Consider the following 16,457-nt stretch of genomic DNA (forward strand, 5'->3'; position numbering starts at 1 on the left):
GTGTGTGTGTCAAAGCAGGAGGTGGGAGGCCTCTTTCATCAGGCAGCAGTACATCAACAAGGTAATGGCCACATAACATCTTTATTTCTTGCTAGCTCCGCAGTTTAAACCCAAGGGAAAGGTCCGAATCACTAACTATGTAACCTACTTTTCTGAAAATGTAACTTCTGCCGGCTAATGTAAAAACTTCATAAAATCTTTAACTGTAAATCGGGGATAGAGAGTGAAGTGCCCTCTCGAGCTCCCCTGCATCTTGATTTGAGGTGACTACGTTTGTAACTGTTCTTCTTCCTTTCCGTAATGTATTAGTTTACCCTTATACGAGTCACCTCAGTAGTTTGGGAATAGCCCCTGTTTCACCGGCCTAGTGCCCCGTAGGTTTTTAAGTTTCCACTGTCTTGGAGCACTGTACGCCTCCATTCAGTTTGTGTTTTGGGCCATTTTACTTAACCTGTTCTTTTCCGCAAAGGCCCTGTAGGTTGGGTACAAGATACCCCTGTTTCACATTGTAAGTTGGGCCATGGAAGGCCAGAGAATGTACGATTTTTGATATTGCCTCGAGGAGGGTGAAAGGAAACGGAGTGCCTGTTAGCTCTTTCTCAAATTTTGTAATTGTAAAGTGTGTGTCTGGGAGGCTAGATATTGCAAATTTAAGAGCAAGTGCTCTTTGAATTAGGGAATTTCTGCCCTTCACTAAAGTTGTCCTTCTTCAAATTGTATATTTGAGCTGGGAGCTCAAGCATTGTAAAGTGAGGGGCTCGAAGCCCAGGACCTGTCGAATTCACTAATATTGTATTTTCCTTGACTTGTTCCAAAATTGCTAATTGTACCTGTTATATTGTTATTTGTTGATTTTTGAAATTCTAAAGAAATATAACCTTTGTTAAAGTTTTAAATTAACTTTGATATTGTAGTTAGACCCATTCACCCCAGCACCTTCTTTCACCTCTTTCTGTTCCACGGGTACCCCCATAACAGAGACGACAGCCTTTTAACGAGTAAGTTGATTGAGCCTTTTCTTTTCATGCGATTTTTTGTTTCATCTATTCATTCTCCTTTTTTCCCCCAATTACAGATGGTGCACACTTATTATTCCCTTCTTTGACTGTCTCACTACGCTGTGCAATACAATATTCCACTTTTTAAAAGGATTAGCAAGTTATATGTCGACTAAAGAAGTTTTTAGACAAGAGGATTTTTCTATCACAACATTAAAAAAAAATTTCAATCATGATCATTGTACCTCATGAGTGTTTTTTATTTGTTTGCAAAAATGTAATGTTTGAGCTTCTACTGAGTATGGCCGTTAGATAGGTTGAAACAAGTATAGATATCGTCCCGTCTAATGTAGATGGTTGTTTTGTATTGAAATGGAGGATTAAATAAGACTTTTTGTATGTAAAGTGATAATTGTCAATACAGAATTTGATTTATAAAATGTAATTGTTATGGTTGTATGATCTGATTGACGTCTGTTGACCATCTCTTGTCAGTGTATCTCAGTTGTTGAATAATTGTTGTATATATTTCATCCCGGTTACCCAGTTCTGCATACAGGTTAGGGGAAAGAGACTTACCCATCCCACATCATTTCTGTCCCGGCTTAGAGTTCCTCTTTGTAGCCATCTGGATTTTCTTAACCTCATGCATTGTAATTGTTACCGTGTTTTGGTGGATCAGCAGAGGTGAAAGAAGGTGCGGGCTGGAATGGGTCTAACTACAAGGCCGAAAGATGAATTAAAATTTCAATAAAGGTTATATTTTCAAAACTTAACAATTTTCACATAAAAATTTCAGATTTTAACAAATAACAACAAGTCAAATCAGGTACAAGACCAAGAAAGCAGAGATTTAGAGAGACTTTAACAATCTGGGCCACAAGCCCTAATTTTCACAATTCCTGAGCTCTCAGCTCACAACCACAAATTACCAAAGGGCAGAAAACCCCTAATTACATGGAGCACTTGCTCCCACCTAGTAATGTCAAGCCTCCTAGAGGCACCTTTCAAAACACCATAAAGAGCTGACCTGCTCTCAATCTTTCAAGCCTAATAAAGGCAATATAATGCTTTACAATCACTTGCCATCGAGGCGCAACTTACAAAAATTAAACAGGGGTATCTTGTACCCAGCCTACAGGGCCTTAAAGGAAAAATAATAGGTTAATTAAATGGCCCAAAATACCAATATGAATGGAGGCGTAGCTTGCGCTCCTACATGAAACCTTATAAAACCTACGGGGCACTAGGCCGGTGATACAGGGGCTATTCCCAAACTAGGGAGGTGACTCGTATAAGAAAAGTTTAATACATTAAGAGAAGAAAATCGGTTATGAAAACGTAGTCACCTCAAGTCAAAATGAAGGGGAGCTCGAGAGGGTAAAGCACTCTCTATCCCCGATTTACAGTTAAAGTAATAAGAAACTTTTACATAAGCCGGCACTAAGTTAAATTTTTCGAAAGGTAGGTTACATTGAAAAGGTTTCGGACCTTCCCCGAGGGCTAAACTGCTGAGCTAGCAAGAATTAAAGATGTTAAAAGGCCATTACCTTGTAGAAGAGCTGTTGGCGGATGAAAGAGGCGCTTCCTGCCTCCTGCTATACTTCCATACACAAAGCAAGATGTTGTACAAGTGGCCGAGAGACAAAAATCAGCAGTTTTTATACTCTCGTGGAAGACTCGAGACCTTTCATGAATACCCACATGCGTTTATTGGATAGCTTACAGTTACACATCAACCACGGGGAAGAAAGACGCCATTGGCTAAAAATTAATGACAGAAATTTACGATTGGCTAATTTCAAAACTGGCGGAAAGAAAAGATTTATATTGCCAACCTACAAATGAAAGAACGAAATTTAGTTATAGGAAAACTTATGAGTATAAAATATCTTCAAGAAAAGTTCCATAACTTCGCACCAGGGTGCATGATCATAGTTTGGACATCTGTGAGAGAATGTCCACACTTCTTGATAATTAGTAAACAAAAACAATTCGAAATTAACACAGTGACATCTTCTGATAAACGGTTGAATTAATTCAGTTTTCAAGTTCAGAGTTTTAGCTGTAGAGGAGTACTTTAAGGGGGAAAATTCAAATGTGCGGCGTATAGGTGTACCAACCGGTACAGTAATGATGCATTTTTAGGATCCAACTGGCCCTGAACTGATGACTGACCCCAACTTGGCAGGTTCGATCCTGGCTCAGTCCTGTGGTATTTGTAGGTGATCAAATACGTCAGCCTTGTGTCGGTAGATTTACTGCCACATAAAAATACTCGAGTTATTGAAATTTCGAGATTATATAATAGTAACTTTAAAGCTTTTCGGTCTATCGACAATGCTAATTATAACACTATAACATGCCTGTAAAAAATAAAAAAATGCACACGGTTCTTTTACAGGCATGTTATAGTGTTATGTTAAACGTGAGGAACTTCATCTTATTTGCCCGTATTGAAATGAGATCACAATTAAATTAAAAATCTTTAAGGTTCCACCTTGTTCAGTACAAATACACTGTTGTCAGATGAATTTTTACAACATATATTTTATTGTAGTACTAGTTTCAGTGCTCTATTAAGGCACCATCATCAGCTGCACAATAAGTAGAGAAACTGGAAGATATAACAATACAAAACAACATACTTATCTCCTTAATGTCTATCTAATGGTAAGTTTAAAACTCTTAAGTTACAAGCAAGATATTCCTTGTGAGTCGAAATTGTAAAATCTCATGAGTTGTCCTGAAGATTCTGTGATGGCTATAATTTTTTACATTAGTAAAAATCAAGTTCAACAACATTCCTAAAATCATGAAATTGAAGCTGAATCGAGTCCTAAAATGTTGACAGATGCATTGGTTGCCATGTGTTGAACACACTCGTCGTGCTTCAGACATAGCCGTTGAGGGTTATTGAACTGAGAGGCTATGCCCGCTTTATAACATCAGGGCAAATAATTAGTTTCAACCATTAGAAACACAACATAAGAACTAAGTTTCCACATATCAACAAACATCGGAAGACGGCACAGTCTGGCAATTTAATGAATACGACAAGTTTCTATACAAAGTCTGAGTGCCATACTTTTTGTACTTCTTCAAAGTAGATGATGATCCTAGTTTTCTTTTACTAGCTTCTTCAATCTCCTGCTGGTGCAAAGGCCGCCTCAAACTCCTTTCCGATTCCTCTTATCACGTTAATATATTCGTCATTCAAATGGGTCCTATAACCCGCTGCAGGACATCAGATCACCTACAGTAGTTCAAGGGCTACTGCTCATCTCTAGGGTACCATTTGGTTACCACTCTTGTACACTCCATGTAATCCTTTCTATATGATTTTCTCCACTCCACTTTTGCAACCAGATTTCTCTTCAGTCTTTGACCTTGCACCTAATTTCAGTGTTTCACAAACAGTCTTTTGGAAAAGTGCTAAACAAATGTTTTTCCATTCTTCCCTGGCAGACTCTCAGTTTATTTAACTGTCTGTCTGTCTGTCTGTCTGTCTGTCTGTCTGTCTGTCTGTCTGTCTGTCTGTCTGTCTGTCTGTCTGTCTGTCTGTCTGTCTGTCTGTCTGTCTGTCTGTCTGTCTGTCTGTCTGTCTGTCTGTCTGTCTGTCTGTCTGTCTGTCTGTCTGTCTGTCTGTCTGTCTGTCTGTCTGTAAGAGACAAGTGCCCTCTTATTCTATCTGAGCTGTTTGTCTGCCAACTAGCATCCTTGTAAGTGCATGTGTTTCCAAGTTTTGGTTCTTTTATTAACATTGCATTCTTGTGCTGTTGAGAATTTTGAAATGGCTTATATTAGAAACAAAGAATTTGCATTAAGTTTTGCTTGACAAAACTGCACCTGAACCCCATCTAATGCTAAAGGAAGCTTTTGGTGACCAAGTTTTAAGTCAAGCAAGAATATTTGAGTGGTTTCAGTGGTTAAAAAAAGAGGTCAGGAATCCGTCGAAGGTACTAACAATTTGGATTGACTGTCATTGTACAGAACTCCTGAAATGATGACAAAAGTTTTACAAAGATTCTTTATGACAACTGAGGGAAGATGAAAGGTGCAAATGGCCTAACGTGAAACAATGGGGACTAGTTACAGCATCGTGACAATAATACCACCGTTCTCCAATCTCCTTTCTCACTTGGTCAGGCCTTTTGCAAATTCCACCTCTTCCCTATAATGAACCTCAAAGATGAAAGAGCAGCATTTTGACTCCATTGAAGAGGTCCAAGCGGAATCATAGGAGGTACTGTACACACAGAAGCCAGAAGTCTTCCATGACTGCTTACAATTAAGAAATCACTGAAATTGTATACAAGCCCAGTGTGATTACTTTGAATGTGGCGGTAGTTATTAGGTGTTAATGGAAGTATTCATATTTTATTGAGCCAATTTTTGGAATTCTGGGTAACACCTTGTATGCAAGAACAGGCAATACACATCTCACTTGTGAAGTTTATGAGAAAATCGACTTTAGGATAATGCTTAGTGACCAAATATGATGCCTATTCTCCTTTTAATATATTTTTCTTGCCTGTTCATCATCATCATTATACAGTTCCATTTTCCCAGGTACTGTTGGCGAGCCTCTTCCATTCTGTCTTATTGAGATACATTCTGTTGTTAATGACATCCTCCATTGTCCTTCCCTGATCTGCAATGTCCATCTTTACGATGTCCATCCAGTGGGTTCTTGGTCTTCGCTGCCACATGTCGCTCCAAGTTAACATATGCTGTCCTTGTTGGCTCCATCCTCATTACATGCCCAAACCACCTCAGTCTGGACATGCTGATCCGATCTAACAATGATGTAACAATCCCAGCTTCCTTCCTAACCATATCATTCCTCAACTTGTCCAGTTTGGTTTTTTGAATTGTGGACCTAAGGAACTTCATCTCAGATGCCTGCAACCTTGATGAGTCTTTCTTAGTAAGGGTGCAGATTTCAATACCATAGGTATACCATAGATTGGTTTGAAGTACTGATTGATCATCACCAGCTTTGTTTTTGTTGGTACCTTGGGATCCCAGAGGAGTGTTCGTACTTGTTGGTAAAAGCGAGAGCTCTTCTGCTATTTGCCACCTCCTTTGTGGCTAGTGTATCTCGAGATATTACACTGCCGAGGTATGTAAAGCTTTCCGCACTTTCTAGTGGATGGTTTCCTGGCATGATGTTCGCTGGTTGTCCCTCTCTGTTTATTGCCATCACTGCTGTTTTGAGTTTGCTTATCTTGAGATTGAACTCCTGGAACTTAACCTTCCATTCATTGAGTCTCGACTGTACTTGTTCTTCAGTTTCTATCTGTTAAGGAATGAAACTATCTGGCCTAGTTTTTAATTATATTGAAAATAAGCCCTAGTACTAAACAATATTTATGTTTTATAATTGTGAATGTATTGAACCTTCATTTTCTAATTTTTGCTTCTACCATCCAGGGAAATACACTGACTGACAGAGCAAATGCAACACCAAGAAGGAGTGGTCAGAACTTTATGCCAATTGCAGGGTAGTCTGACGTCACTGAGGTATGCTCATGATGTGAAATGCGCCGCTGTGCTGCGCACGTAGCGAACGATAAATGGGACACGGCGTTGGTGAATGGCCCACTTCGTACCGTGATTTCTCAGCCGACAGTCATTGTAGAACGTGTTGTCGTGTGCCACAGGACACGTGTATAGCTAAGAATGCCAGGCCGCCGTCAACGGAGGCATTTCCAGCAGACAGACGACTTTACGAGGGGTATGGTGATCGGGCTGAGAAGGGCAGGTTGGTCGCTTCGTCAAATCGCAGCCTGTGTCCACGGTGCAGCGCCTGTGGCGAAGATGGTTGGCGCAGGAACATGTGGCACGTGCGAGGGGTCCAGGCGCAGCCCGAGTGACGTCAGCACGCGAGGATCGGCGCATCCGCCGCCAAGCGGTGGCAGCCCCGCACGCCACGTCAACCGCCATTCTTCAGCATGTGCAAGACACCCTGGCTGTTCCAATATCGACCAGGACAATTTCCCGTCGATTGGTTGAAGGAGGCCTGCACTCCCGGCGTACGCTCAGAAGACTACCATTGACTCCACAGCATAGACGTGCACGCCTGGCATGGTGCCGGGCTAGAGCGACTTGGATGAGGGAATGGCGGAACGTCGTGTTCTCCGATGAGTCACGCTTCTGTTCTGTCAGTGATAGTCACCGCAGACGAGTGTGGCGTCGGCGTGGAGAAAGGTCAAATCCGGCAGTAACTGTGGAGCGCCCTACCGCTAGACAACGCGGCATCATGGTTTGGGGCGCTATTGCGTATGATTCCACGTCACCTCTAGTGCGTATTCAAGGCACGTTAAATGCCCACCGCTACGTGCAGCATGTGCTGCGGCCGGTGGCACTCCCGTACCTTCAGGGGCTGCCCAGTGCTCTGTTTCAGCAGGATAATGCCCGCCCACACACTGCTCGCATCTCCCAACAGGCTCTACGAGGTGTACAGATGCTTCCGTGGCCAGCGTACTCTCCGGATCTCTCACCAATCGAACACGTGTGGGATCTCATTGGACGCCGTTTGCAAACTCTGCCCCAGCCTCATACGGACGACCAACTGTGGCGAATGGTTGACAGAGAATGGAGAACCATCCCTCAGGACACCATCCGCACTCTTATTGACTCTGTACCTCGACGTGTTTCTGCGTGCATCGCCGCTCGCGGTGGTCCTACATCCTACTGAGTCGATGCCGTGCGCATTGTGTAACCTGCATATCGGTTTGAAATAAACATCAATTATTCGTCCGTGCCGTCTCTGTTTTTTCCCCAACTTTCATCCCTTTCGAACCACTCCTTCTTGGTGTTGCATTTGCTCTGTCAGTCAGTGTACATTGCAATTGGCTTCTCAGGTAAGAGACCTAGGTGTTATAATGGACTGTAAACTAACCTTCTGTGCTCATATCCAGTCAATAAAATCCCCTGCTATGCGTACCCTAGGCATTCTTTACAGGTTTTCAGTAAACCTTGAAATTATACTTTGTCTCATATGTTCTCCCCATTATTGACTTTTGTTCCCGTATTTGGACCCCATCTGCTATCACAAACATATCTCAACTAAATAGTATTTGTAACTTTTTCACTTTCATTGTTAAGACTCGCAATCCTGTTTTTTAGAAAAAAACTAAATCTGACATTTTGAACTGCCTGGGTATACTAGACTTGAGAAGCCGTTTATAGTTCTGCGATCTATGTTACGTTCATAAAATAATCAATGGCTACACCAAATGTAATTCTCTTCTGGCGTACTTCCCTATACACGTTCCCCCCCCGCCCAACACGCAACCGGCATACTCTTTGTGTCCCGTCCGCGCCTAACCTTACAACAACGTTCTATCTTTCATAGTCTCCCTACCCTAGGTAACCCTCTACCCAATGTTGACTTATTCATACCTTTTGCATGCTTCAAACAAAAAAAAATTAAAAGATTCCTTTGAAGTCCTCTCCAGGTTTCAGTTTTCTTCTGTCCATCCAACCCACGACCTTTCTTCCTAACTCTGTAACTGACCCTTGCCAGTTATCATTGTCATTGTTACATTGTTATTGTTAATAATTTACCGTTGATACTTAAAATTGTTTATACTGATTGTTACTTAAACTTGTTATTATTATTAGTGTAAAATGGTCCTATATAGGCTGTATCTAATAATTAAATAAATTGAAAAAAAATATATATATATGTGTGTATATACCTTTATGCTTGAATTTTCTTTTCAGCTGTTAATTAATTTATGAACAATATGTGCAGGAAAGTAAAACAGGATCACCATCAACTCATGCTCGTGCATTGGTAGCTCTTACCAAACAAAAGGCTGCTTTGGAGGAGCGTGAGGAGAAATTGAGCAAGGAGAAGGAGAATCTGGAATCCCTCGTTGGGAAGGAAGTTGTTCACTTACAAGATATACGATTGTCTCGGAAACAAGCAGAAGCAGCTCTTGCTGAGAGGGAGGCATTAGAGACACCTGAAAACCAAGTGTTAGTTCATTTTAAAAATAAATAATTCTAAAATAGTCAACATAATCTAGATAAACAAGGAAACTGGAGTTGGGAAATGATGATGATGATGACTTCTTATTCATCAATCATCCTAAAACACATTCTTTGTATTACGTCCTTTCCACGTCCAGGATAGCTGACATAAAGATATCCAGACTAGTTCTCAGGGTTCATTATTTTTGTACATGCATTACTACGACTTTTTGTTTTTGTAAAGATTTTCTCATGGGATTTAAACAATGTTGATAAGCTATGTAAATCTATCATCAGAAATTATGGACGTTTCCTTCTAATGAATCATGAAATTGCAACAAAATTGATAATTCTACAGCTTAAATCTAAGTTGATCTTTGTTACTATGGAAAACATCCATGAAACCTCATATTAACCGTAATTAATGTCATTTAATCAAAAAAGTAAGAATTAAGTGGATGAGAAAGGTAAAATGTGAGAATTGTTTAAAATGTGATTAATATTCATTCTTCTCATATGTAATAATTTGAGTCTGGATTTTTATGCAGTAACAGGTTAGATTGTAAACTAATTTGGTTAGCCGGGAGTATCGGCCACCTGCTCTTCGATAATGTAGCAGGAGTAACATAAATCATAGGGTTTCTGATGGACCATACCCCTAATGCTTATGCAGACCCCATAGCATAGTCGTTGTGAAGGTAGAGTATACTTGCTACTCGCTTCAGTAAATTTGCATTCTAACTTATTAATGCATAAAAATCCGGGCTCTAGTAATAATCATCTGTGCTCATATAATCTGCATCAGTTATATTACTTGGCTTCTTGCCTCAACTAAATTTCATTATTTTTACAATATATCACAATTGAAATGGATTATTAATTATATCCAGTAAAATATCCATTAAAATATATACAGTATATATATATATATATATATTGCATCTTGACATAGGAAATTGTTGGTTGTATCGATCTGAAGGATCATTCTGTACATTATCATATTGTTCGTTATTCAAGAATCACCTAAATCGCAACATGTTTCCTTATTTTACATGGTTTTCATTATCTTTGCTTAGGACAAGTTTTGTTAACATAAGATATTTTATTTCGTAGCATTTCAACAAAAGCTTCTGGAAAAGATAAGTTTCTCACTCGACAGCACAAATCTGCTTCTATTTAAGTTAAAATTACTATGTTAACCATCATCATACTTTATATCAATTCATTTTAACGTAAATAATCATTGGGTGTGTCTAACAGGGCCGGCCCCGTGGTGTAGGGGTAGCGTGCCTGCCTCTTACCCGGAGGCCCCGGGTTCGATTTCCGGCCAGGTCAGGGATTTTCACCTGGACCTGAGGGCTGGTTCGAGGTCCACTCAGCCTACATGATTAGAATTGAGGAGCTATCTAACGGTGAGATAGCACCCCCCCCGGTCTAGAAAGCCAAGAATAACGGCTGAGAAGATTCGTTGTGCTGACCACATGACACCTCGTAATCTGCAAGCCTTTGGGCTGAGCAGCGGTCACTTGGTAGGCCAAGGCCCTTCAAGGGTTGTAGTGCCATGGGGTTTGGTTTTTATTGTCTAACTGGATGATAAGATTCTCAAATGTGACCAAATATACTAATAAATGATCTAATGTGCGAGTTATTCTAATTATCTTGCCTAGGGAAAATCATAATCTTGTTATCATTTTTGAAGACGCTGTATAGTATCTACTCTCATTTTTATTAATCACACAACATGATAGTAATTATCCCACCAGGCGAGTTGGCCATGCGGTTAGGGGCACACAGCTGGGAGCTCGCAACCGGGAGATAGTGGGTTCAAACCCCACTGTCGGCAGTCCTGAAGATGGTTTTGCGTGGTTGCCCATTTTCACACCAGGCAAATGTTGGGGCTGTACCTTAATTAAGGCCATGGCCACTTCCTTCCCATTCCTAGGCCTTTCCTGTCCCATCGTCACCATAAGACCTATCTGTGTCGATGCGATGTAAAGCAAATAGCACAAAAAAAAAAAAAAAAAAAGTAATTATCCATGTTAATCTCCATTATGCCCGTCATTTGGGGAAAATTGGATTTTAAAATAGTAATATTAAGTTAAAATACCGAAGTGCATTGCCAGTTATTTTTATATAAATTTCTTTTTGATGATCTCGACCTACAATGATAACATTCCGTAAGTATATGTATTGTATCAGTAAATGAGCCCGACTTTAAGATTTTAATTTTAACGTAAGCATGAAATAGTTCTCAGGGCGAAACTGGATAGATACCAGCTAGGGCTTGGTACAGGAGGCAGGGTCCTATCTACAAGAAAAATTTTAATCAGATTGAATAAGAGTTTATTCATGAAATGCATATCAAATTGCACATCACCTCATTGTAGATAGGGGTTGTCTTCAACATCGTCCTCTTAATGGTCCGGGTCTCCAGCTCACCGGGCCAAACAGGCTGGAACACGTTCCGGAAAATGCCAAATACTCCGTTAAGATGAGGCCGGAACACCCAGGTTGGTTGTGTATGAGTAAGTCTCGAACTTCCGATGTTCTGGATGATCTCCGATGGTCTCTGACGATGTTGCAGGTAATCACTCATCACCTAAGTCCAATGTGGCTGATAGACTCAATGTCCACAAAGACTTCGAAAATGTGTTCTTCGTCACTTGCAGAATTTACAGGTCAAAGTTCATAAAAGACCTTGAATAATTGGTTTCTCACCACTGGCGAAACTACAAGTCACTGTCTATAAAGACTTAAAAGAATTCATTCCTTAACACTCGCGAAAATGACAAGTCCATGTTCATAAAGACTTTGAATAATTTTGGAGTTCATCACTGGCAGAAATTGCAAGTCAATGTCCACAAAGACTTTGAATGATTTTAGAGTTCATCACTGGCGAAAATTACAAGTCAGTGTCTGTAAAGACTTTGAATAATTACTGGCGAAAATCACAAGTCAATGTCCATAAAGACTTTGAATAATTTTAGAGTTCATCACTTGGCGAAAATTACAAGTCACTGTCTGTAAAGACTTAGAATAATTTATTCCTTAACACTGACAGATATTACAAATCCATGTTCAGAAAGACTTTGAATAATTTTAGAGTTCACGCGCGCACAATTGATAAGTACCATGTGGCCGTGATGGTTTAAGTTCTGCATGAAGACTGTAACTACTGGAAGATAGCCTCTGACGACTACGGCAGTGTGTAGAGCCAGGCTGAATACTCGGATGTGACCGACCAATCAGGCTAAAGTGAGCCCTCCTTATATTTGGTTTGGGGGCTCCTACGTCATCATATAGCGTGATCCCTTGAAGCTGGTTATCTCATGAATCCTTCGACGGATTTACTTGAGATTCACGCTTTGCGACGTTTATGTGACTCCCTTCAAAATTACATGTCGCTCAAGTCGCTACTATAATTATTAGAGGAGTTTTAAAATTTTCTTAATCGAATGTTTGTGAAGGTGTGACGCTTGAATCCAGAACATACCAGGTCAGGCCAGCTACACTTGGCATGTCAGGCGGGTGGTCTATCTTGCCCCTGCAGCTACGTCACACAACAGTTGTCCTCAACTCGCTCACTCGTTCCACCGAATGTATACAAACCAGGCTTGCTCGGAATATTACGCGTGATGATTAAATGCACTTAACTATAAAAAAATACGCATGTACAGGTCGTAACCGGTACAGTATGTATAACCACATCACCATTAATCTAGGATATGGATTCTCAGACAGTATACTGCTACTGTATAATAAACATATGATCCTGCTGTGCGTCAATATTCCTTTCCTTACTCTTCATATAAATCATTTATATCTCATCGTAGTATTACATATTCATTCAACAAATTCTTCATTCACAATTATTTTTTATTTATTTATTTAGTCTGATCCAGGACACCCTAGATTTGCTATAAGACACAGAATAATACACAATAACAATGTTGAGGGAAGAGAAAAATGATTAATGTTTTAAAATATGATAGGTTACAATTAACCATGTTAAATGGCATGAACTCCATATAAATGGTGACGAAGAATCGAAACGGAGGGTTTTTTATTTTATTTTTTATTTTTTTAAATTTTTTTTTGCTAGTTGTTTTTCGTCGCACCGACACAGATAGGTCTTACGGCGACGATGGGACAGGAAAGGGCTAGGAGTGGGAAGGAAGCGGCCGTGGCCTTAATTAAACGGAGTATTTGATGAGTGAGACGACTATCTCATCTTGTAGACTTCTCGCTAGTTTATATTTTTGTCGCCATGTGATGAAAGATTTGGGAATTGTTTCCCTCGCGCCAAAGAAAAGTCCAGTCACCGTAATTTTTTTTAAGGTTATACGACTCAAGAAAGAAAGGGATGGTTGGATTATAGATATCCTTTTTCTCATTGTCTACGTCAGTCAGCTGAGATGCTGAAGATTCAAAGCGTACCGTAGGATCAATAATTTCTGCTTCGTTCCTCCGTCTGTCAATCACTATAATATCAATCCTGCGAGTGCTGCTTCCTTCAGCGATGCAGTGGACTTCTTTGTACACTTGTAGATTTTTGAGATGAAGAGCATTAGCAATCAGGTTTCTGATGATGTTAAGTGTTTGATCATAAGCAGTTCTCCTTGAGGGCAACTCCCCAGCACGTGGTAAGGTTTCATACTCACTGCAGTGTCTGCAGTGGCCTGTGCTGGTGGAACGTCCCGGCAGAGTACGCACTGGTGCAACCATCGCGGTCATCTTCAACATCTCCCTCCATTCCGAACAAGTTAAACCATACCTTCTGGTAACCCAAGAATTAGCAGCAGGAACTTGAGCAAATAACTCAACACCTCTTGCTTTTTGTGGATATGCACACCAAGCTTCAAATTCACGTGTTCTAAGTATATCGCGCAGTTGTCTAACAGATTTCGTTGATGTCTCTTCATTGAGTTGAAGTTTGAATAGGCAGTGAGTTTTTATTGCTGTGAAATTTTGAACAGCTTTTACGTGCGAATCATTCACAGCTTCTAGCGTAAGATTGATGTTCAGCTGTTGAAGGTACGCTTCCCAAGTAGCATGCATTAGTGCTAACCCTTTATATTTGTGGCTCGAATAGATCATACTTGTCGGTGTGTCACTTGGAAGTTGTAGAATTTCTTTAAGTGCGCTTCTGATCATGTTGTCGGCTTTTAACAGACTTGATTTGGTAATTTTCTCAACCGAAACAGTCTGGAAGGGGTATATCAGTGTAGGGCCAATAAACTGATTTATTACAGTCAATTTTTGATGCAGATGGAGTAAGTGAGTCCTGGTAATCTGAGCTAAGTTAGTTCTCAATTTTTCAAGTACCTGATGTTCATTGAAGACTAAAGTCTGTCTCAAAGTTGTCCCTAAATATTTTATTTCTTCACTATAATTTATACTTCTAATGTTTCCAGAGACCGTCACGATATCATCAGAATGAAGTTTACCATTTTCTATAATAATGGCATTTGATTTGTCTGCATTTATATGCAAACCTATTTCTTGAAACAGATTTTTTTTTTTTTATTTATTTATTTATTGGTGATAAAAGGTCCCATGAGCCTCTGGCTCGTGATAGGGACAATACAGTACATACTTTTTTAAGGCAACACAATAATTACATTTCATATACAATGGCTTTTCTGTAAAGTGACAAGTACTTTTTTCTTTCTTTCTTTTTACATGTTAGGATCATAATTTTTCAGAAGTTTCTTTTTACATGTTAGGATCATAATTTTTCAGAAGTATATTCAGATATTGCATGGCTGTAATATACTAAATATGGACAATATATATATTATTGTATTAATTAAAGCAAGTTATATAGAGATTATATTAAGATATCTGTACAAGAGTAATATTCCTTCAGTTTTTTCTTAAAACATATAATCGATTTAGAGTTCTTTATAACAGGAGGCAACACATTATATTCCCTAAACATTGATGATTCTATGCCTTTCACTCCGTACTTTACTGAATTAGAATGAGAGGGATATATCCTTAATGATCCTCTAGTTTCATATCCATGAACTTCACTAAAGTGGGAGAAGTTAACAGTAGAATGGGTTAACTTCCTGTCTAGCTTATACATAAAGACTGCTGATGAAAATGCAATTTGTTTATGGAATGGCAGAATATTTGACTCTGAAAAAACTTCATGTGATGGTTTGAGGAAGGGGAATCCATACATGATTTTGATGGCTCTTTTTTGTAGGATTTCCAAATTATTAATGTAATCTTTCCTACATCTTCCCCAAATAAAGCTTGCGTATGTTAGATGTGGGTGGATTATTGCATAATATATACACTTCAATTGTTGATGAGAAAAATTACTGTATCTTAATCTGTGCATTATTCCTATCAAAGGGGTAATTTTGCTGATTACATAATCAATATGGCTTTTCCAGGAAAGTGTTGAGTCTAATATTATACCAAGATACTTAGCTGAGTTGACTCGCTCTATTACTTGGTCCTTTAGGTTAACAGTGTTAGCCGCTGTTATCTTATGGGCTGTTTTATGAAAGATTAGGTATTTTGTTTTAGTCACATTTATGATCATTTTTTTAGATAAAGCCCATTCCGATAACTTGTCCAAGTCACAATTTATGTCTTCCATAATTCGTGTTTCACATAGTCCTTTGTAAGTTATTAAGATATCATCAGCAAATACTTTACATTTCCCCTTTAGTGTTAGAGATTGTATGTCATTAATATAAATCAGAAATAGAATTGGACCTAGTACTGAGCCCTGCGGTATTCCCGTTTTTGTCTGCTGCTTAAAACTTTTAGTATCGTTAATCATCACATATTGTGTTCGATTTGATAAATAATTTTGGAACCATTTGTGTGCTAAACCTCTAATTCCTGCTAATTTTAACTTGTTCAGAAGTATTTTGTGGTCAACCAGGTCAAATGCTTTTTTAAGATCTATGAGTAGCCCTGCTGCTAATTTATTTTCATCTAAGGTCTTTTGAACATCTATTACTGTATCAAATACAGCATTATCAGTTCCTCTATTTGGGAGAAACCCATATTGATTATTGGAGAAGTAATTAGTTTTACACAGAAAATTTACCAATCTAATTTTTACTACCATTTCTATGAGTTTTCCAATTGCAGATAATATACTAATTGGTCTGTAATTGGATGGATCTGTGTTATCTCCTGATTTAAAGATAGGTACAATTCTGGCACATTTGAGTAATTGGGGTATTTCTCCACTGAGAATTGAACGGTTAATAATTTCCACAATATATGGTACTAAACTTTCAACACAGGTTTTTAATATGACATTGGTTATTTTATCTTCAGTTAAATTATTTTTATTTTTTAGAGAAGTGATAATTTTGAGCACTTCACATTCATCAGTAGGAGACATGAAAATACTATTAGTTTGACTTTCAGCTGTTGTGCTGCCATGAACTTGCTCGTCTTCAGGAAGACCTTTTCTTATATTTTCAGCTACATTAACGT

The 16,457-nt window shown here is 39.1% G+C and overlaps 1 protein-coding gene across 2 annotated transcripts in view; it reads left to right on the forward strand.

Annotated features, from left to right (window-relative positions):
• fidipidine (coiled-coil domain-containing protein 93) overlaps positions 1–16,457 on the forward strand; it is a 213,465-nt gene that overhangs the window by 150,162 nt on the left and 46,846 nt on the right. For both annotated transcript variants that reach the window (XM_067146796.2, XM_067146795.2), the window contains one exon: positions 8,764–8,990. In XM_067146796.2, coding sequence (XP_067002897.2) covers positions 8,764–8,990 — 227 coding nt within the window. The remainder of the gene's footprint in view (positions 1–8,763; positions 8,991–16,457) is intronic.

Source organism: Anabrus simplex, chromosome 5 (genome assembly GCF_040414725.1).
Source record: "Anabrus simplex isolate iqAnaSimp1 chromosome 5, ASM4041472v1, whole genome shotgun sequence".
NCBI lineage: Eukaryota > Metazoa > Arthropoda > Insecta > Orthoptera > Tettigoniidae > Anabrus > Anabrus simplex.